The sequence below is a fragment of the Cyprinodon variegatus genome, unplaced genomic scaffold, assembly GCF_000732505.1.
Source record: "Cyprinodon variegatus isolate N-32 unplaced genomic scaffold, C_variegatus-1.0 Scaffold97, whole genome shotgun sequence".
In the NCBI taxonomy this organism is placed as follows: Eukaryota; Metazoa; Chordata; class Actinopteri; order Cyprinodontiformes; family Cyprinodontidae; genus Cyprinodon; species Cyprinodon variegatus.
Genome location: NW_015150550.1, coordinates 1,006,959 through 1,030,810, shown reverse-complemented (window position 1 = coordinate 1,030,810; position 23,852 = coordinate 1,006,959). Strand labels below are relative to the sequence as shown.

The following is a 23,852-nucleotide window of genomic DNA, read 5'->3' as shown; positions in this document are numbered from 1 at the left end:
TGTTAAACTTTTACCCAGCCTCCGTTGTGTTCTGCATGTGGGCTAAGAACCTAAGACCCATCATGACAAAAATCTTGAGGCAAGATTTAGGTTATGAAATAAAGTTTGCAGAAGAGTTCCTGATGAATTTTCTCTGTAATACCAGGCTGACTTGACTATTTCTTCCTACATTATAAATTCACTCCAGCTTGTCTCATTCTGTTGCAGCTATCCATTCACATATGCTATGTTTACTTTCTATTCTGTATAAAATATAGATATTTGACTCTTCTTTCGAGGTCTTTGAGGATATTTTAGTATCCCTGAAGGATGAGAGAGGATGCAAGATAAAACAGAAAAGCATGGCAAAGGTCAGCTGAGAAAGTGGACTCAGCCACTGTAGCTCAAGCTTGCAGAGTTAAGAGTCATTTTTACACCTGGGGTCCATTTCACAAAGCAGGTTAACTGAATTTATAAATTCGGAAAAAAAAACTAAACCTAAAATCAGGGAGGCTTTTTTTTTCCATTTTAGAATTATTTACTCATCCTCTGTTTCTGTTACTGTAGTAACATTCTCTCCAGAGCTAACCTGGTCAGGAGCAGACAGGCTCGGACTGGAAACGATTTTCGCCGCCCCGAAAAAAAATAATTGAAGCACAGTCAAACGTGTGCATCTCAAATGTGAAACACAATGCGAATACACATTGTGGATTAACCAACCTATCTTCAAGTATCAAATCACATACATCACCAAGACTTCAATAAAGCGGTTTTAATGCAAAAGGTCCTCACTCACCACATCAGCAGGGTTGCCAGATGTCACTGACCCACGTTTTCATGCCCAAAAAATGTTCATAAACCTCTTGGATATACGAAATCTCGCCCAATTTGAACCAAAGTCTATTGATCTCTTAACATAAGATGGGAAACATTAGCCTTTGGATGCAAAACCCCATCATGCACTGCAACATATTTTTGCAAAATATTCTAAAATAAATTTGCCAAATATAAGAGAAACATAGTAGTTTGGTTTAAAGAAAGCATTTTAGTTTTATTATAATTTAGTTTGTTGCAAGGATTATACAGTTTGAAAAAACAGGATTTAAAATTTTGTAGAAATAGAAAATTATGCCAACTATCACAAGGATGTGCATGACATGGAAGGGCTATATATACTGCATGCATCATTTACGTAGTTAACATTATATTACTTCTTGAGCTCCTTCAATTATTTACTGTCACAGGTAGGTGCTTCGGCCGGAGAGTAAGTGTTGGGGCCAGTATGATTTAAGGAGGGCAGGCCCTCGCACGCTGAAATTAGGACCGGCCTGCTGGGCAAATGCCAGGTATCACAGATTAGCAGTCCGAGCCTGGGAGAAGGTTTTCCTTAATGAACACTGAGTTTACGCTGTCTCCGCCCTCCTTAAAATCAATCATGTTGTTTTATTTCCTGATTAGACAGTAGAGTTTTCTCATACCTTTGTGCAGACAATAAAAAGAAAATTATTTACTCTGTCTGGTAGACACATTAAGTGTTAAAAACACAAACAGCATGTCCTTGTGACGAGAATCCAATTATAGAATGATTGGCATTAATTCACAGAATATCTTTTTATTCAGAAACGTATCTTTATGGTCGCTACAGCTTCACGTCAAAGTCCATCACATACATACATCCACAACCTTATGCTTCCTCACATTTGAAGCATTAGGCCTACAAAGACTTGTTTATTTAAAAGAACTTGATATCAGTGAGAGCACTTTGATGTGTATGATAACAGCATTATATAAAATTGCTGCAAAGTCAAACAGAATCAGTCCCATAGAATGGCCTCAGACTGCTTCCTCCTCTACCTTCTAGTAGGTTTCTTATGGCTGATAACATGCAGCTTATAGCTGATAAGAAACCATAAATTTTATTTAATATTTGACAACTTTATAGCTTTTATCTACTTAATAAACAATGTACATATCCGTTTTAAACTGCATCTTAAAGCTTTAAATTAATTCCACATGTTTAAGTCATGTGGATTTAATGTGGTTATTGTAAGCAACCCAGCTGACAGGATATGAGACTTTTTGTAATTGGTTTGTTTAATATAAGTGACATGCAGTTCAATTTTCTTTAGAATACAGTACATGAAAAACTACTAAAAAAATTTTTAGATTACAAATAAATTGATTTATCAATTTTTGGAAAAAGGTAATTACTTTGGGCAATGGTGTAACGACATAACAATAGGCCCGTAAGCCACATTATCTGGGTGGGCCCCATATGGAGTACAACAGGTGATAAAGGTTCAGGATACGGTGACAGATAGATAAATCGACCAAGAAGATACAATTATTCAATTCTCAGTAGTATATGATCACACATCACACCCGAAAAAATAGTGACTGCGCACCTTGAATGGAACCATTGGTGACAGCGCCACCACATGTTACAGACATCCCAAGTTCCAAAAACTCATTTCAGAGAGATGCTTATCAAACCCCAATGCTGTAGACAAACGACCCAAAATGTGCCCCATACATACACACTTCATCATTCTTTACCTTCACTAGACATGGATATACAAGCACAACTTGATTAGCACAACAAGCCATCGGGCTACCTTCAGCTTCACAGCCCCCCTCCTCACCCACGCTCTCTCCATTCATCTCCTGGTCACAATCTTTACTAACCCTAACAGCAATGTCCGCCTCTCCCTCTTCGGTTCTTTGAAAGTGTTAATTTTGGGAAGTTTTTCCGTTCTTCCAGCAGCTCTTTTTTCCTTTTTCTGTACCTCATTCTGGTATCCGTCGTTGCTAACACATTGTACATACAGTTACAGTTTTAATCTACGCTCTGGATCACCCAGAATTCCAAATTGTAGTGTACAAAATAAAATACTCAAATACATCATTCTTTTAAGATCTTTATTGTTTGAAACATATTATATGAGAGTATTTTTACCAACCGTCTAGTGAACTATGCACAGTTATAAACATAGTACTTAAAAGTACCACTGTCTGCTTTGCCATTGGTGTTGTGTTTAAACGGCTCACCATCATGTTGAAATCTGGCATGTCTTGAGGTATAAATACGGTCCGGTGAGGTCAGCCACTTTAGGATCAGGTGGGTTAAAGAGGAATTTTTCGCACCATTACATCGGCAAAGAGACGTCCGAGTCTACAATGGAAGTGAGGGGTGGAAAAAAGAATCAATGGTAACAGCTAGATTTTCTGGTAGTCTTGTTGTTAAGTAAATGTATCTTTTCATAAGCTAATAGTACGCTATGTATGTTTTTATTTTTTGCTGGAGGTGTAATTTTCACATTTAACATATGAATACTGTATACTGTATCTGCAATTGTTCTCTCCTGTCCTCCCTTCCTTTGTTGTCTGTTTGAATCATGGGTGCCTGCCTCCTCTCTGTGTGATTCCTCCAGGGTCTGGATGCTGAGTTGCTCCTTTGGCTCATTACCTGCTCTGCAGTGGATTTACTCTGCTTTACTTCCTATTCCTTGCCAGTTAAACTACTTCGCACAGTTTACTTCAGGCCAACTTTTAAGTAATAGCTTCAAGTTAATTCAAGAAAAGTGACAGACCTGTTTTTATCTGCCTCGGGATCTCCAGTAATCACCTGTCTGAGCCAGTATCTCTTAAAAGGATTCACTGGGTTAGGAGTCACTCTCAGCTTTCTACTCAGCACCACTTTCTAGCTGCCTTTTAGAAACAGACGGATGTCTTTTGATAAACTTTACTCACTCACTCCATAAGTCTCTTAGCCTTTGCCTTTATACAACCTATGGATAATTTAGTACAACAAAACCTGAAGTATCATATGTGGAAGTGATTCGTTTTGAGATTTTGCATCCATCCATCCATCCATCCATCCATCCATCCATCCATCCATCCATCCATCCATCCATCCATCCATCCATCATGTTGCGTCTATGCTAAGGGACAACAAAGGAAATAGTAAATACTTTGACGAGGAAACTACTTAGACAGCAATGGCAGTAATGATTCTTTTTATTTTGAAGATGTTTATCCAATAGAATCAGTGAAAGTATGACTGTGCAGATAGCAGCATACTAAGGGTGACTATTTATACCTATCTTCAAAGATGTGTGCAGTGCCTTTGACATCTGCAAGGCTTCGGACACCAATCCCCCCTTAAATGGACTGTACCAAAATTGAAATTTCCTCCTACTTGAGTGCTGTTCCAGGCCGGGTGAAAATTAAGTCTCTTTAAATCTTTGACTCTTTCTAACATTAGCAGAAGTACACTAATTATAAAAAGCTAAATTTTGGCTCCAATATATGACACTGGATTCTAAGAAAATTATACCTAGAGATATTGTTGACTAGGTCTGGCCCTGGTGGAGCGCAACAAGAACCAAAAAACTTGATGCACAGAATACAAATTGGTGAAAACAATCCCAGGCTCCCATACTATTGAAACCGCCCCCTATAAGTCTTAATAAACTCGCTGATGTATAACGATAAAAAGTGTAAATAATTTGGTATATTTTACTAACAGTATTAGGAGAAAATGCAGTTGATGTATCTCCATTCAGATCTATGTGATCAAACTCCAACTTTAAAGCTAATATACAATTGTTCCTTGTGATAAAAAAAAAAAAAAAAAAAAAAAAGTTTAATTAGGCTCTATATATAAACTAGAGGTCTGGGGGTTAAAAGCTCCAACAACAAGCAGAATTCAAGAAAACACAGCCTGAGAAAAGAAAAATAAAATCATAGAACCCAAAGGCCTTTTTTTTTTAGAAGGCCATCACTGTTTAGAATGAAAAACAATTCTCGGGAATCTTTTCTCAATTCAAATCAATACCAGTAGAAAAATAAATAAAAAACAGCTGTCGCTTTTCATATCAACTGCAGTATGAGTAAGACAAAAGAGAGCTATGATCAATGATTCAATGAAATAACCACAGACTGCAAAATGAAAGGATATTTACAAGAAAAATATTTCAACTATTGTCACTGAGTATAAAAGTTCCCACATCATCTACTATAATTTAGAAAACATGATATTTAATGACAGTAGAAGGTAAAATGTTAGAGATTTTCAATTTTTCCTAACAAAAAACATGAATCTTTCTGCAGAATCAATCTGGTGAGAGCAGTGAAAACTGATTCTGCATTTAGGTTAATTGTCTAAGTCAGAACATTGTCGAATGCTAAAAAAAAAACTGCTGTACATTTGATACATTTGGTACATGATACATTTTAATTTAGCAAGTGGTACTGCAAATCCAAAAATGATTTAAAGAATTGCAATAATGACCCTCTCGAGAGACACAAAAGGGGATAAAAACCATTTCCTGTCAATTACTAAAACTGCATTTCACTGGAATTATTACACTTGACGTTCAGCCCATTTTTGTCCAAGTCTTTCTGGAATATATTGAGATGCTGAAATACCAGCTTTACCAGCTCATAAGTATATAGGCTTTCATAGAGACAATTAAAGCTTTCTTTGTTGTGCCTCTTGAAATACATTTAATACACCAGCACAACGTCACAAACCACAGAATTATATGATAAATGAAAGCTGAGAAAGCTCCAGGGATATAAAAGTCTGACAGCAATGTATTCTTATAAAGCGTTATGTTTTATTGTCACTACTAAACCATTTTTCAAGCTGTCAACAACAAGAAAAAAAAAACACCCAAATCTAACCCTTCAGTGTAACTTATTTTTTTCTGACAGACGGGACTTTTTTTCAAAAATGCAGATTAAGGTTTGTTAGCTTCACTCATTTTTCATGCTTTTGTATTTTTATCCACAGTTCAACTAAGTAACGGGAAAACATGCTTTTCTTAATGGTGATGAACAACATGTGGTATGATATTGACAAGTTGACAATTCCATTACTGTTAGATCCTCACTGCATGTGTTTTGACAAGATTATAGACTGCATGATCTCACCTCATCAGCAAAATGACAGGATGCCAGAAATCCTGACTGATGGTGCCATGGCTTCACCCTGCACCAGTGAGCTGCCATGTTGTTTCCATGTGTGAACTTAGTCATCTCTGACAATATGGGATCAATACTCAATTAAATATTTTCTTTTTTTTTCACTTTTAGCTATATTATTACTCCTTGGTATAAAAGAAACTGGGCAGTGGATTACTTGCTGTCATCTACGAGACTAAAGCAGAAATCTTAAAGGCGAAAAGATTAGAGAAGCCATCAGAGCTCACAGACATAGTGTCCTGTACAGCCTCATTCAAACAAGGAAGGGATACATAAGAGGCTGACAAAAATAGAATGAAGACCTCCCATAAAATCTCTATTTAGAGTATATTTATGCTCAAAGATATGGTAGCTTTTAACCATATCCTAAAGAGGTGACGAAGACAACCAACTTAAATTTAAACTGAGCAACAAAGGGATTTAGGTGAATTCAAGCATCTCCAGTTCTACAAAGTATGGTCTGAAAAAGAGAAAATCCCCAGAAAGGTTAGACTGGTTGATCAAGAACATATCAGGAATAATAAACTGACCAGTAAAACAAAGCTGGTAGATTATAAACAGCAGTTTAAACTTTGGAGTTATATTGTGGTGAAACATGAAGAATAACTGTCCGAAAAAAAGAGAAAAAACAGTTTCAAAGTCTCTTTGGGAGGTAGGACTTTTAATTACAGTAAGCAGTCATTAGGAGTTCAGAAAGCAAACAAAGAGGGACTGCTGCACATTGCAAACTCTTAGGATTTAAGAAAGAAAGACTGGATTAGTTTGTCTTTTTGTGCCATCTTAAAGGACCAGTTTTTATTTATCTCCATGTACCTAAATCACACAGCTCTAATGTTACTGGTACTGTACTTATGTACTTATGGTTAGGATGTTAATAAAGGCTCTACATTTTCTTAACACTAGAATCTTAAATGAATTTGACCAATTACTACTATAGTATCTTTCAGGAAATTGGCTGTTTTCGGCTTTGCGTTCTGTTTTTTTGCGTAGTTTCTCCAATAAAGGATTTCCTCGTTGCTTGCTGGTATTGGGCGCACATACCACTCTTCCTGTACCTCCTCACAGGTGAGGTTCATCATGGCAGCAGGAAGCCAGTCACTGCCTGAATGTTACAGTAACTGTCACCGATAACAGTAAGCCTCCTCTTGAGTGTTTGAGCATTTTCCTGAGCTTTCTCCTGAACCAACCTGAGCTTCTATCCAGGAAATGAAGTAACTTTTTGTATCTCATTCTTCAAAGGTACTACCCCGCTCTAGTTCATCCATGTATGTTTACCTGGGAACTTCCTTTGGCTTATTCTGAGACCTCTGTTGCTACCTGGATTGTACTTCCATGACTGGCTTTCTTTCTGCTGACCAGACCATTTTAAAATATTATTTTCTGCACTACCTATTAAACCAACAGGTCTCAAAATCCTATGGATTTCACCAACAACAAACAAAACCAAACACAATATCATTCACAAGACTTTCCACTGTGGCAACCACATCGACCGCTCCCCCTCCCCCCTGACGGACCATCATTCTCGCTCTAATAAGCATCTGATTCTTCTCCATTCTCTAGATTACTAAATCATACATCTTCCTCTTGTCAATGTTTCTGCCAGGACTAGCTACTCCTTTGCACATCACGCATTGTTTTCAAAGGCCCAATCTCAAACCGGCCCCCAAACACTACCCCTATACACTAACCCTGCGTTTCCACTTTCCTGCAGAGGTTCCGCCATTTTAAGGGCTGTCTCAAGCAATGCAGTTGATAGGTCAAGTGGACTGCTCATCCCTTAAATAACAAAGTGTGCACTGTTGCAGATTCACAGAAATTTGGCAGCAGGTTCAAATGCGGTCTAATGGCAAAGGAAAGACGTGCACTTAAATGTAAGTTCCAATGGTATGCTGCATTTTTGTCACACTGAAAGAAAATCAAAAGTTAGAAAGAAGAAAAAAAGTGAATTCAGAAAAGCAAAGGACCTCTTTAAAATATTTTATATGACTGTATAGATCAGGCATCCCCAAACTCGGTCCTCGAGGGCCGCTGTCCTGCAGGTTTTAGAGGTTACCCTGCTTTAAAACAGCTGATTATAATGATTGCATTAGAGCAAAAGCCTGTTAATCAGCTTTCAATTAAAATCAGCTGTGCTGGAGCAAGGAAACCTCTAAAACCTGCAGGACAGCGGCCCTCGAGGACCGAGTTTGGGGATGCCTGGTATAGATTATAGATTATGACACCAGATTATAGATTAATCTATAATTATAGATTATATGGATGTATTCCAGAAAGGGGAACAAGTCGGATTTCATGTCAACCTGCCCCACAGAGCTACAACAATGCTCATGCTATCTCTGTTGTTTTAACAACTGCTTTCCTGTTTTTTTAGTGGAAGAAAGAGGGCATCAGTCCAATTAATATTCTTTCCCTTAAACCAAGGTACCCTCGACAGCTGCAGGTGTAACTTCATTGGGAGTGACACTCGATAGTAAAGGGGTAGTCCATGGGTTTGGGATTTGGCACATCTGTATTTTCCAAATCTTGGGCTTCATCCTCCAAAGGCTACATCCACCGAATGATCCATTAGGAGTATCATTCATGGCCCACCATTTCCCATGATTCAGTGTAGGGCTAAGTGGACTAGTCTGACCGCTCTTCATTTATTGAAGTGTTTCCCAGCACCAGCTCCCCTAGGCATCGGTCAGCTGACTGGGGGGGTCTTCCCCCATCTAATTCCTGCCTGAGATTATTGAACACACCACTGAGTGGAAGTTAAAGACATAAGAATATATTGAAATGCTGAAGTTTGGCTTAGTTAAGAATTCAATTTGTTGTTCTGTGAATTTTTGCTAAATAATAATAAAAAATAATAATAATAATTTTGTTTAACCCTGCTGGATGTATGAGATTAATGACTGTAGCTCATCTTCACCCACCTGCAGACATTATATTACTGCTGCAGTTCCTCAAAGAATTAAAAAAGTCAAAACATTGGAGCAACTAATGAGGTTGCAGCCAATATCATTTTATTCATTTTTAATAAAGCGGGAAAAATAATATTACGTTCATAAACCTGGTTTGCTCCTGCTAAATATGCTCAAAAATCTTACTTATCATCAGTTACTATTCATCAAAAAATTCCCTTCATATAAGTAATTTATGCAGATTTTATCCTTAACTTTTGTCATATGGTTTATATTGCACTTTTATTTATTATTTATTTTGTAAGACCAGCTCCTGTGATAGACTGGCGACCTGTTCAGGGTGTACCTCGCCTCTCATCTGTAGACAACTTGAGATACCAGCAGCCCTCGCAACCCCAGCAGGGATTAAGTGTGATAGAAAATAAATGGATGGATGGATGGATGGATGGATGGATGGATGGATGGATGGATGGATGGATGGATGACAAGTCATTACAATGAAGCCATCTTACATTACAGTAATTTGTATTTTCAAAGATTAGTTTCCTTTGATTAATAATATGAATAATACCACATATATATATATATATGTATGCAAAAATTATGTTAAATATAGATAATTTTCAGATAATCTTCATAGATCTGTGCTATTATGGTTGTGCGGAGGTCCCCAGCCTACATGGGATGGGTTTTTTCAAAAGATGAACTGGGAGACACCAAATAAATGTCAGTTGTCCTTGATCCTTCTCTTCAGATCAGCCCATTGCTTTTCTACAGGATTTAGATAAAGGCACCGAGAGATTCATGAAAAAGGATTTTTCAGGCAGTTACATCAATGATGCCTGTCACTAACCAGCTACAGTACCAATGCCTAAGAATGAAGAATAACCCCACAGCAGCATCATCCACAATACTTGGCAAATATTTGTCCTTTGGTTCACCACAGACCAACTACAACTATTTTCTGTGGAAAAAGCTCAGATCATCACTAATATTCCTAAATTTTTTACCACATAGCCGAATATGAATTGTTAGAGTTACTAGTATGCGGGGAAACTTTAATAAACATTCTTTTTGACCAGGGTGTGAAAAGCTTAAGTGTCAGTTTGGACAGAACCCTGCAGCTTTAGTTCAAACAGAGCCGTCAAAATGTGTGTGCGGCAAAAACAGCACTACATCCTTCAAATATCATAATTTATAACATGAATACCCAAAATCTAATTCTATCCACACTTAGAGATTTGCTTACTGCAGTATTGCTTGAAACTGCACACAATGTTAGCTCCTTTGTCTTTCCGATTAATCGTTTATTTTCTGACCTTATTGGGACATTTCAACTCCACATTGTCAGCTGATTCTATAATAGACAATTTTGTTGGAGTAGCAGAAGACTGCAAATTCCACATTTTGTTGCTGGCAAATGCACTATTTATAGTTATTTATTTTTGCATCATTAAATAGAAATTACAGAGAGATGACACTATTTGCAGCTGTGCTCTAACAATTAACTCCTTACTATTTGCCTTACTTTGTTCATTATTTCCAGTTTTAATCATTATCTTATTGTAGCTACTGACAGGTTTAGGACAGTAGGCATTTCCTTGCTCATGAAGATAAACACATATCTGTCTCCATATTGGCATGTGCCCTTGTATATTCCCATTTCAGGACTGGCAAATAGAAATTATGCTGTATTTAAAGTTGAAAGACACACTGACCAAATCAAGCAGCAGGCAATATTGTAGTTCAAAAACTACCTTAGTTACATTTATGTAATAGAAAACAATAGGAGTGTGAAGCGTTGCACAGTTTCATTGAATTTAAATATTTGCACTAGTCATTTTTCTTCCTTATTAAATTCATGTTCTTGAATTTAAGGTTAGGTTTTCCAATGCAATAGTGATACTTTATATATGCAGTGTTGCAGTGTGGGAATCATCATATGAGCTCCAGCTTCTGACATACTTTTGGGCTTAAACGGCTGGCCTGACCAGATTATCAAAGAAGGAGGGAAGACGTGGAAGTGTGTACAAATGGATCCGAACAAGAAGGGACATTAATACTCTAGGAGTGTAGCATTGATTTGACAGGCCGACGCCACACTAGCTTTTAAAGTTGGTAATTTATAGGCAGATATTTGCTCAGAACTGTGTGATTGAAAGTAATTTTACTACAGACCTCAAATGCCTTTTGGCAGCTTCTGTACAGACATTAAAAGAGTGTCTGGTAAGGAAATTATCTAAAAAATGACATAGTGTAAAAGGCTTTTGTAAGGGTCAAAACTTGCTATATAATCTGATGTGGGGTATAACGGGTGTGGAAAGTTTAAAATAAAGATTGCTTAATCTGTTTTAACTATGAATGTTTAGAGATTGTAGGGGAACAAATGGAGATGGCTCCTGCCAACCTCAAGAGGGGGAAGATAATCAAGCCGTTGTTAATGTGGCACTTTGAGTGAAAGGTCCTAAAAGATTAGCACCACCTGAATAGAGGAATGGCCACCAAGTATATACAGTAAATGGGTGAGCAATTTTCACCCCCTCAGTTCCCAACCCTTTTTATGTCCTTGTGGGTATCTGTTAATCTTTAATTTATTTTCTCTAAAGATAGGAGTTAATTCTCATCCTATAAAGATATTCCACAAAACAAATAGGAGAGAAAGCAGCTGGGACAAACAGACTTAGAGACGCAAGGAACCAAATACAGTAAAACCCACAACGGGGAAAATTATTTACTCCAAACCAACAAAATGTATTCAAATAAAGTCCCATTTACACATATTCATATCAAATCACTGCTGCATATGAAGCCCATTTAGAATACATTTTTTCCCTCTCAGCAATGTAATCTATATCACTACCTTTGGTAATTTAAAAGAAGATAGCTCAGTTAAGAAGTCTCAGGAAAATCAATGATGCCTCACTGAAGAAAAGAGACCAGATGAATAGAAATGAGTGAAAACCCCAAAGTGATATCGTTGGACTGAACCACGGGCCACAATGGCTTCCATTACCCTCTACTGATGCATTTAAATAAGACATTTTACCCCTTCTCTAAACAATCACATTCACCAATCCGGCATAACATTATAACCACTGGCAGGTAAAGCGTATAACATGGATTATATCCTCATTATGGCACTTATTACTTGGTGAAATATATCAGGCAAGAAGTGTACGTTCTGTTCTAAAAGTAGATTTTATAGGGAAAAAATTAACAACGTAAAGAATGGAACAAGCCTTACAAGGGCCCCACTTTGACAGCTGGATAACCAATGGCCCAAAGAATCAGTAGAAAAGTCAATGGTGGCCATGGCCTACTGATGCATGTGAAGTGAAGCCTGGTCAGTGTGGTCCGACAGATCAGAAATGTATCAAAACACATAGACAATCTAAGTTTGTTGCAAATGGGCCTGAATTGCATCAGAACTGGGCCAACAGCAGAGCTAATCCTGAGGGATTACATTTTATTTTTCATCTGAAGATATTTGATCTATGGCCATGATGTTGTGCCAATTCAGAGTGTTTTGTGTATTGTTTCCAAACTTTTCAGCTGAGACAACGATGCTTATAGATATGAAGCATCACTATTTAATTAAAGTAATTAATAAAGTTGACCAAGATGCTGTTAGCAGCATTATATAAATCTTTCCTAACACAGCAATGCACCAGAGTTAATTGGGCAGTAGCCTCAGCTGCCTTGAGCCTTAATTTGCCAGGCCTTTTCAGCCTGACAGGCTGATAATGAGACATTGTGGGACAGCAGGTCACCAGCTACGGAGTTAGAAGGACCATAGCTAACAAAGTAGGAGAGAGAGATTGAGAGAGGTGGATACAGGAACCATAACAGGGCAAACTGGCACCATCATGCTGCAAATTACCTGCCAGTTGTAGGAGGATGTCCTGGTTGGATGAATATCTTCCACATCAATCACATTTTTCTGTCCCTGCATGCTCTAACTTCCATTGGCATCTACCAGTGTGCACCACTCCTTTATTCCCTATCCCCAGACTGGCCAGAATAGCTGAGCTATTGTTTTTCATTATTTTGCAGGATTTATTTATTTTTTTATAGAATATGTTTGCAACATGAGTTCCATATCAAAACATGTTTTACAACATTTTGGGTGCACCAACAAAGAGGTCCACAGGGTTCTGAGTTTGGACAAACACAACAGTGCAGAGCAGACAGTTTTAATGACTGCAGCTCATACAAAACAAGTCATCATTAAAGCTTCAATGCACACGAAAGAAAAACACAAAAAATATTTTCTAAGTTCATTTGTACACCAAAAGGTGAAGATTTATAATTTTTTGGAGTTATATAATGCAAATAAAACAATTTTGCAAAAAGAAAAAATAGTCAGAAAGAACAAAAAATTCAGCTTTTCAGATAGTGAATTTTCTTATTTAGTTTATTTTCTACTTATTTAGTTTAGATCAGAGTATATTATGATAAAAAAAAACATATGTTACATTAAGATCTATGTTACAGAAGCACATAAGTCTGTATTACTCATCAGCGAGTCTCTTTTTTTATTAATCTTTAAAATGGTCTATCTCAGAAATACTGAAACCTACCTCTATCTAACATAAACCTAATCAGTTTGGTTAAATTAACTTTATTCATAAATCCGTAGTTCAAGCATGGCATCCTTAGACACTTAAAAAAAGTCATTTCAGTTCAATGAAGAAAGGTTTCAATTCAGGTAGATTCTTTCTATCTGATCCTAGTTAATAAAATGTGCAGGAACACTCAACAATAATATAAACACAACAGTGTTGGTTTTGCTCCGACCTTTTATGAGATAAACTAAAAGATCTAAAACTTTTTCGGCATACACAAAATAACCATTTCCTTCAAATATTGTTCACAAACCAATCTTAATCTGTGAAAGTGAGAACTCCTCCTTTGCTGAGGTAATCCAGCCCACCTCACAAGTCCTATATCAAGGTGCTGATTAGACACCATGATTATTGCAAAGGTGTGCCTTAGACCGCCCACCATAAAAATCCACTCTGAAAGGTGCAGTTATGTTTTATTGGGGGAGTGATCACACCACACAGTCAGTATGTGGTGTGATCATCATTTACCTCATGCAGTGCAACACATCTCCTTCGAATAGAGTGGATTAGGTTGTCAATTGTGGCCAACGGCTGTGGGAAGTTGCTGAATATCGGCAGGAACTGGTACAGGCTGTTGTATACGCTGATCCAGAAGTCCCTTTACATGCTCAATGGGATGCATTTTATTGAAATTAGATTGAAAGTTTTCTGTCTACAGAAACACTGCAGAGTAAAATTACTCTGCTTTAGATTTTAGATAGGTATATGTTTAACTTTAGGGTAACTGGAATTACGTTTTTACTGATTAATTTTGAAATGTTCAGATCCATGATCCATAATGTTTCTCTGAACCTTGTTCTTCTTCAACGGCCTCAGGCAAAAGAACAACTTCCTATCAGCATTAATGCCTAGATTACCAACAAAAAGGCACTTGAGCCTTAGGTGTAGGAGTTTAAAGATGGGATGATTAAATGCTTTCCAAAGAATTAAAGAAAAGAAAATGTAATTCCTATTGGACCATAATCTAAATTACACATTTTTTTTTTGCATCTGTCTCTAAATATGGCCCATACAGTACTGCTAAAGGAATTTATAACACTCAGGATTTTATTTATTTATTTTTTACTATGAACTATAGCTGTGTTTTAGGGTGTTGCAGAGGTCTCTACTGACAAGATGCATGTCTGAAAAAGGCTTCATGCGTTTATACCAACAAAAACTTCAGTGCAATATTTAAAAAAAAATACAGTAGACAATAAACTAAATTACCAGTGAAATGTAGTAAGAGGGAGATGAAAAGTTACACACATCAATAATGGCCATGCCCTATTTAAACATTATTCTACATCAACCAGATTGTACTTCTCGCAAAGTTCTTTAAAGAAAAGGGTAAAACTATTAAAAGAAAACCCACTTTTTACACCTCTTTTTAGTATACAATGCCATACCAAGATAGAGACACGAACAAAATTGTTGGTACCCCCGTTAAAAAAAAAATAAAACCCACAATGGTCACAGAAATATCTTTAATCTGACAAGGGAGATAAAAAAATCTAAAAGAATGAAAAAAAAGAAAATCAGATACTGCTTTTTAAGTGTTCTCAACAGAATGATTTTGAGAATAAACCCTTTAACTCCTGACCAATAATGAAGGTATCCTTAGAAAAAATGAAAATAATGTGACCAATTCAAGGTATGTCCTCTCATTAACATCACAGGTGTCTACATGCTTGTTTGGTCGCATGGCGTGTACCACACTCAACATGGACCAGAGGAAGCAGAAGAAAGAGGAGATTAGACAGAAAACGATATAAAAAAAGAAGGTTAAAGTTAAAGGGGGTAATACCATTTCCATGTAGCTTGATGAATATATATGACTACAGTTGCACATATTATTGTAAGATCCATGAGACTGTAGCCAACCTCCCTGGATATGGCTGCAAGAGGAAGATGAATGACTAATCAAAGAGACAAACATGCGCCAGGGACAGTATACCGGGCAGCAGCACAGGGTCAGGGGACGGTGCAATTTCACCTCAGTTGTTTGAGCGTGCACCCTCACACCTTGTTTATTGCATCTAATATAAACACAGCAGCTGCAGAGAGATGAAACACACCTTGACTTTGTTGCTAAGTATGTCAAATTTGAAGTCAGTTGGTAGCACTTGCCTCTGTTTACAGGTACTGTACTAAATTCATAATTTAACTCAAACTTAACTCTATAAATAAATACTATACGTAACTTTCTTAATAACAAAAAAAAACCCAACCTTATTTTCCTTTAAATTGAAAATCCTTATTGGTGCCATTGTGTTAACCCCTAAACCTGACGTAAAATCTCATCTGAAAAAAGTTGGACTGTGAAAACTTTGTCGAAAGCCACATTCAAACAGCAAACAGACTGCACTCTGCAGACATTGGCCTTTCTGTTGTTCCCTGAAATTGACTTCATTCTACTTTAAAACTATTAAAAGAAAGAGGCAGATTTTATTGACCATGATTGATATCAGAGCACTATGCCCCCACTCAAAATGTATTTTTCTGATCCAGGTTTCCAGCTGTGCCATTTTGACATGCATTTACTGCAGCTGTGACAGACAACAAATATAGCCTCCACGTCCCATGGCTCCAAACTGGGCTCTACATCGCTTCATCATAAAAACATGACTCCCTGGGTGAACCGAGTCAGCAGCTGTGGAGAGATAAAGTGCATTGATAGGAGTATAGCAGGATAAACAGGGACTCTGACATGCGTGTTTGTCGGCTAAATATTCCTGTGAACATAATGGCAATCTAACAGATATGTTTCTACTTCTGTTCAGGAGGTGTAATATAATGAAACACCTTCAATCTGCAAAACTTCTGATCTTTATTCACGTCAGTCACAATTTCATCCCAGCAGGATATGAAGTAAATTTAGCTTTACGCTCTCCAATCTTTCCCTTTACTAAGGGTATGTATTTGAGTAAAAATGGCACATCAAATCCATCTTTCTCTCCCTTCACAGCAGGAGCTCCAGCCTAAAACACAAGAAGTGATTTAACAAGGACTAATCTCATAATTTTCTCCCAGTCAGGTCCAATTAAACAAGATATATCACCTTCATGCAGCAATTCCTTTATTTACGCTGTGGGCAAGCCCAGAAGATTTATGCATTAATAAAACATAAAGCTTTAATGTTTTCTGTACTAACGTAAAATCAGCAGCAAAAGAACTAGATTCCTGAGCAACACCTGAATAAATTAAAAGTAAAATGGGGCAATGTAAAACCTCGTTTATTAGAATGACAACAAGGTCACAGCATCTGATATTCTATATTTTCCCAAGAGTTTTTTTTTTTTTTTTTTTACCTCTTCAAGTTTATTTAAAAAATATATATTACAGAGTTTGTACATAATCAAGGTTTTGAAGCTTAAGTAAAAATGATAAACCACTAAATGGGAGGAGCTGTGCGTCCTGACACCTTTCTATCAGAACCAACAATGACTATGGCCAAGATGGTTCACAATGACCTAGTTTTCCAGTCAATCACTGTCCCGTCCTTGTTGTTCTTCAGCAATTGATACCAACCCTATTAAATCAGAAATTACCAGTTTTGGAAGTGTTCTGAAATAATTATCTTTAAAGACATTCAGCTCAATGTTGTTAGGTCTGTGTTACGTGCAATAAAAAAGGAAGGTTTTGGGAATGCCAGTCCTTTTAGCTGAAAATTTTTGTATTAGGATTTCTCATTTCAATTTCATATAAAACTTGTTGATAAAAACCTGCTCCATTAAAAAAAAAAAATAAATAAATAAACTGAACTTCTTCAGGTCAGCATTCTATGAATTAAACAGAGCCTCGAGGCCGGAATTAAAGGATATCTTCATTTTTAATTCACACAAACAGAATAGAAGCGGGAATGATTTAAAAGGACATTTTAGGAAAGAGAACAAAGAAATCAATTACAGCAAAGGTTCCACAGGCCAGGGATAATAAGTCAGGCTTCAGCTACAGGGCATATTAGCCCGTGTGTCTGAACCACTTGGCCTCCGAGTTGCTTTATAAGCTGTTTTTACTCCTCCACTTGGTAGGTCCCTTTATCACGCGCAGACTGCACCCATTAGAGAAAAAGGGTATAACCTGCAGCATTATTTATTGGCTGTAAATATGACAGATCCACAAAAAAGGATTCATTGTGACGGTGTAATTGCAAAAGGGCGCAATGCTTTCTGAATGTTAATTGGCCAGATTTTGAAATCTTGTACGTTTCACTGGATATTACAGAGCACAATTTAATGCACAACCTTCTCAGCATATGAAGTGAAACAATAAATAAATTGTAGATATTGACTTTGTAGGACAGGATAAGATGCAGCAACAGAGAACTTGAAAATGTATAACTTGTTTTCATTATTCAAAAGTTAGGCAAATAGAGATAAAACTATTCTGGAGCACTTTCCAAGCATTTAACAGAGAAAAGTAAATAACAGAAAAAAGGAGACTCTCATTTTAGAAAGTCACTAATCATCCTGCCTGAAATTCAATAAATAAATAAGTAAAAAGGTTTGTAGTCAGAGCAAGGATCCAAATAACTGAACTAATTTAAATATGAAGTGTGTTTGGAAATGCAGGGTCTGAAGGCAGAAAAGAATGAAAGAGATAAAGAGGAAAAGAAGAAATAAACAAAGAGTGAAGGAGGAGACAGAGGAGGAGAGGCCTCGCCAGGAGTCTTGGGCTTTTGGCTGCCTTTGTTATCAGTTTGCACAGAAATGTCAGAGCGCTGTGACATTCTTCCCTACAGCTTCCCCTGCTGCCCAGCCACCACTCACCACAGAGTAACACACACCACGCTGCTGCAGATAACATGCACACACACACACACACACACACATGTGCCATGGAATGCTTCAAGAGTTGCTTTATTTATTTACTCTAAGGTTTTCTGTGAGAAAAAAAAAAACAGTTCAGGAAGTCTGCAGGGAAAACAAAAAGTTTTTTTGGGAATACAGAGAATATATTTTCAAATTAAGACTGAGATAATAGACCCTCAGGCTAAGTTAAAAGATAAACCGTTTTAAGATATTCTGCTGAACTCTAAGTGTACCTCTCCACCTGTACCTGTCTTCCACTAAGGGGATAATTTATTAATAACTTCTTCTCTCTATAAAGGTGAAAAGCAGCTGTTCTTCCATTTTTACATCTAATCTCTAAGCAAAGTCTGGACTCCTTTCACCTGCAGTAAAACACATCTAAAGTTAGTTAAAATAGTAAAGCATATTTTATTGTGATGTTTTTAGAAAGCACTTCACTCACCAGGTTCTGACATTTGAACTTTGATCCCAATAATTAAAATATCCCTTCAGAATAAGAACACAAACATTATCAGTGATCAGTGTTTTACTTTTTGATCCTTAAGCTATCATATAAAACAGGGATGGGCAATTCCACTCCTCAGTGGCCAGTGTCCTGACATGATTACAAGGATCCTGGAGAACCTACACATCAAGGATAGGCACCTACAATGATCAGTTTCTCTAAGTTTTTCCAAAGAACCCATATTCGTTATATTCAGAGGAGTCAATTAACAATGTACGAATACTTAATTATCTAACTTAAGTAGAAATGTTGGCTATCAATACTTTACTGGAGTAATTATTTTTTAGACAACTTTTTACTTCTACTCCTGTTTTAGCAATTATCTCTACTTAAATTTTAAAAATAATTTTTTTTTTCTTTTAAGCTGATTTTTGTTAAAAAATTAAAAACCAACAAATAAATGTATTTCTTCCAGAAAATGTATTTCTGGTTGGACTATGAACATCACCAAATAGTTGTCGCCACATACCAAAATAAATAGTTTTTCAAGATAATGCAAAGTTAAATTTGACACTGTTGCCATTATTTATCAAACAAAAAAAAAATAAGTATAAGGAAGTTATCATCCAGAATTGTAGGAAAATTGTTCCGTTCATTAGTTAGTGCAGTATAAGGTTTAATGCTTCAATCCTTTAACACTTTTTACTGCATTACTTTTTATTTGTGTTTAGCGATCTTAAAAAAAATGCACTTTTACAGTATTACTTGAGCAAAAAAATTATACTCTAACTTCTACACAAGTGTTTTTTTAAACAGATTTATACTTCTACTTGAGTAATAAACATTAATACTTTTGACACCTCTGGTTTGATGGCCACATGCTGTTGGTTCCCAACCTCAGCTTTGAGAACCCATAAAGAATAAAATAAAGAAATACCAGAAATCTACAGCAAATCTTTGGCAATGACCTTGGCATTAGTCTTTAACATGGGGGCTCTGACCCTCCTTGTGGATCACAAAGGTACTGCAGGGGGTTGTAATAATTTGTTTTTTGGAAAAAAAAAAAGATTTTTTACCAATTTGTATCATTTATAAATAATCATTGTGGAGTCTTTGCTGATTTGATTAAATTCAACTTAGTTTAATTATGTGGCAGCAGTAGATGTGGCATCATGTCATTGACTCTGCAACAAACCCTCACACTGAGCATGCATGCAGCTACAGTTGAGAGAAAAAACTCCCTTTTAACAGAGAGAAACCTCCAGGAGAACCAGGTTCAGTGAGCTGAAATCTACAGAGCACAACTGGGGGTTTATTCAATGTTTTATCAGTGAGAACTTACTGTATAGTTGAAACACTAGCAGAGCTAAAAAGAGCTATAGGGACCTGGCTTATATCATATTGCAGGGGTTGCCATATATTTCAACCTGTGACCCCATAAATATTTCAGAATCAGAGCATGGTTAATACTGCCAATAAAGTCATTAGAATGTGTACAAATATCTGAGACACAAAAACAAAAGGTCTAGAAGAGCAGTAATCAAGTCAGACCATCCACCATCCAAAGACTGGGCTTGTTCTGAGAACTCAGTCGGGTCCGTTTCTTGTTGAGAATGTTTGTCAAGCTTTAACATCTTAAGCTTCTTACTTGGAAAATAGATTCTCAACACATAAAGCACACCAATCAGAAGTAAGCTATTGTTAAGAGGGACTTTTACAGCCACAGAGCTTAAAGGACAATGAATTGAGCCAATCAGAATGAAATCTTTTTTTTAATGACAAAAAAGTTTAAATAAGAACTAAAAAGCCCCCTGTTCAGGGTTGATTCAAAGGTTTAAGCAATTATAAAACCTGAAGTAAGCCTTTATAATATGCTGAAAATTTAAGTTGTATCCTGTCTTAATGTCTGATTCTTTACCTCTTTATTATTTTACATAATTTGTATAACCGGCACAGGGTCAATGTGTGAAGCTACAAGCTTGAAGCTAACTTAGTGTGTTTATGGGCCTATATGTGCAGAGATCTTTTGCGCCTCTCTTCAGAGATCTCTTGTATCTTTGGATTTTTGCTGCCCATATGGGTTTTTAGATTTTTTATTTTTTTATTTTGTGGTAGTGACGTTAAGGTGAACCTGGAAAGAAGCACTGTGGTGCTATAGTGCGTCTGTTTGTAATTAATCCTTTTATTTGACATTAATGCAGGTAAACTGCAGGAATCTCTCAAGAAACATGATTCTAAAACATTTTAAATGAGGAAATAATTAGGAATTCAAAGGCAGGATAATTCTTTTCTAGGTGAAAAATAGGTGCACACAGTATAAAATATGATTTAAAATAATTTAATCCTCAGCAGCATGTAGTGTAACGATGACAGTTGGAAGCAATGCATGAGCAAGAAGAATACTTTTTAGCAGGTGGCAAGATAAATGACCACTGTCTCTCCTCTAAAGGCAGCGCGGTTTGTCTTCATTGGTTACAGTCGATCACAAGAAAAAAATAATCCCCGCTAAAAAGACCAATTTTCGTGTCAAGTCAAATGAAACATAAAGACTCAAGCATGAATAGGAGATCATTCAGCAGCCAAATGTAAACTGGCACTGCATTGCAGAAAGCAGGTTGAGCAAAACGGGAAAAAAAAAACAGAAAGCTTTCACCCAAGCATCATGTCAAACACAACAACCCATTGTGAGCTGGAGGGATCTCCAAATCACAGCTGCATGGACGCTGGAAAAAAGGAGCTAAATTGTAATTTTCACAGCCTTAAAGAACACACATAATCACAGCCAGCAGCTCAGAAACATTCTGGCTACACTGATTTATGCATAGCTTATTAAAGGTGTTGGCAAAAAAAAAATGTTCAGCCAAAAGACTAAATAAAAAAGTCTAAGTTAGACGGGAGAAAAGGAAACTAAGAGGACTGACAACAAGTGTCTCATGTAAACCCCCAACCCTAGGTCACAGGCTTAAAGGTAAATTAAACTTCAAGAAGGACTTGAAAAATGATGATCCTCTGATAATACTTAAGGTTACAAAACGATCAAGGCCCAACAGAACCAAAGGATCTGAGCATGTTATTGTGAGCGAATTATATTAAGTGTGTGTTTGCTTATGCTTTTGATCAAAGGTTGAAAATTTGAAAGTTATTTGACTAAAACACTCATTACAATTTCATCCTGAGCTAAAGAGAAATAATAAACTGATTTAAAATCCAAAGGGAAAGTTGGTGAAACACAGTAAGAACTCAAAAGGTACAAACTGTTTAGTTTTACAGACATTTTTTAATCAACTCAAGTGACTCCAGAAATCAACTAAAGGCATTATGTTTTGTAATTCTTGGAGACAGATTTTTTAATTCCTTCATAATTTACTGTATTCAGGAAAATGCTGTTTCAGACAATTAAACATGAGCTTCATCAATAGGATGTAGATGAGTTTGAGTTATTCATGTCTCTTACACTGAATCAAATCAGAAAATAGCGAGAAAACGTTATTAAATTTAGAGGTGTTACAAGATTATCCTTTAACTTTATAGTAAAAAAAACAAAATTGGAATTAATGTGAATGAAACTGATTCTATCCACATTATTGGATTACCCTAATTATATTATATTGAATTTGGTCTGTTTGCTTGTAAAGCGCCTTGAGCAGGTATTGCTGATGTAAATTGGTAAAGTGGAGAAAGCTCAGTGCAGGCTCTGTGTGTTTTCTATTACAACATAGTGAAAACTGTGTTTTCTAGTGTTAAAGAAAATTGTTTTATGTTTTTACTGCAAATTGTTCTTTATGAGAAAAAGGAAAATGTTCCATAAAATGTCCTGAGATTCTATTCTTAAGAACTAATCAAAATGAAAATCAAATTTAATACTACAAGTGTAAATCCTAAAGATGCCTGTAAAATAATAAGAAACTACATTCAGATGTTTGATTAAATGGAACTACGGTTTCAAACAACAGCACCCCCCCATCCTCATCTCCTCTTCTGACCGGAGGACATCTCTAAGTATATGAGATATGGCTGTCCAGCTAAATCCAATAAAAGCTCAATTCTCTCCACAGAGCCTCAATATAACAATTTCACCTACCTGTAGGGGATCCCTCAAGCACCTCTCCGGTATAACGGGATTCTTTGAAGATGGGCCGGTTGTCATTTTGGTCAATCACAGTGATCACAAGTATGGCGGGTCCCTCGATGACATTCCCAGAAAAGTCTGTGGTTGATACCTCCAGCTGTGTGGATAAAACGGTAGATGGGTTTTACTGTTTAAAAGCAAAATAAAATGTTTTTACTGTGATATCTTGAATTCCCAGTGATATCCAAAGAAATTGAGGCCAATTTAAAGGATGTGCCTCTGAAAATACAACCAAAACGACTTCCCACACATCCACACATAATGGTGCTGAAGAGTTTGACAGTTTAAAAATAGCATGAAGTTCAATTTACAGTTGCTTGCTGTGGCAATGATAGTGATGGCTGCTTGATGGAGAGTAAATATTAACAGAAACATCAAACACAGCTGTGTTTGTTCAATCTTAGGTGCCAAAAGTTGATGGACACTGTAAATAACAACCATATTTTTTAGGCTCCAGAGAAAATAAAAACGTGCTTTTGTTTTATAGCTCTTCATTTTTATGATGTGTTGAATATTTGTTGGGTAAAAGGCTAACATAAAAATAAGTATCCGAGAAAGGTTTGCACACAGAACATCTTAGAAGCTTCTAATGGCTTCTGAATAATTTTTTAACTCTATGCATTCAGTAAATGTATGTCAGATGGTTTATCTCATTTAACTGGCCCTGCTTCAACCTTGGATTGACCACACCGTCACAACTCTAAAAAGCTAAAAAAAAATGCCAGTGTAGGACCACCTAAGGATCGTTGGGGTTCCTTTGGTTAGAACCAAGGAATCAGAGAGAGACCCCCATCCACCCTCCGAAACTATAGACAATCAGTATTAATACTAGAGAGGTACCAGTCCATTTTTTTTTTTTAATCAATCGATTAGCCTGAGCATACCAGGCAATATCTGATACCGATTCAACTAGGGCTGCAACAACGAATCGATAAAATCGATAAAAATCGACTTTTAAAAGCGTTGGCAACGCATTTCATCATC

At 36.6% G+C, this 23,852-nt stretch overlaps 1 protein-coding gene across 1 annotated transcript in view; it reads right to left on the bottom strand.

The window, feature by feature from the left end:
- The window catches only part of cdh13 (cadherin 13), a 462,542-nt gene that overhangs the window by 189,023 nt on the left and 249,667 nt on the right, over window positions 1-23,852 (bottom strand). The window contains exon 7 of the mRNA XM_015374092.1: window positions 22,821-22,965. Coding sequence (XP_015229578.1) covers window positions 22,821-22,965 — 145 coding nt within the window. The remainder of the gene's footprint in view (window positions 1-22,820; window positions 22,966-23,852) is intronic.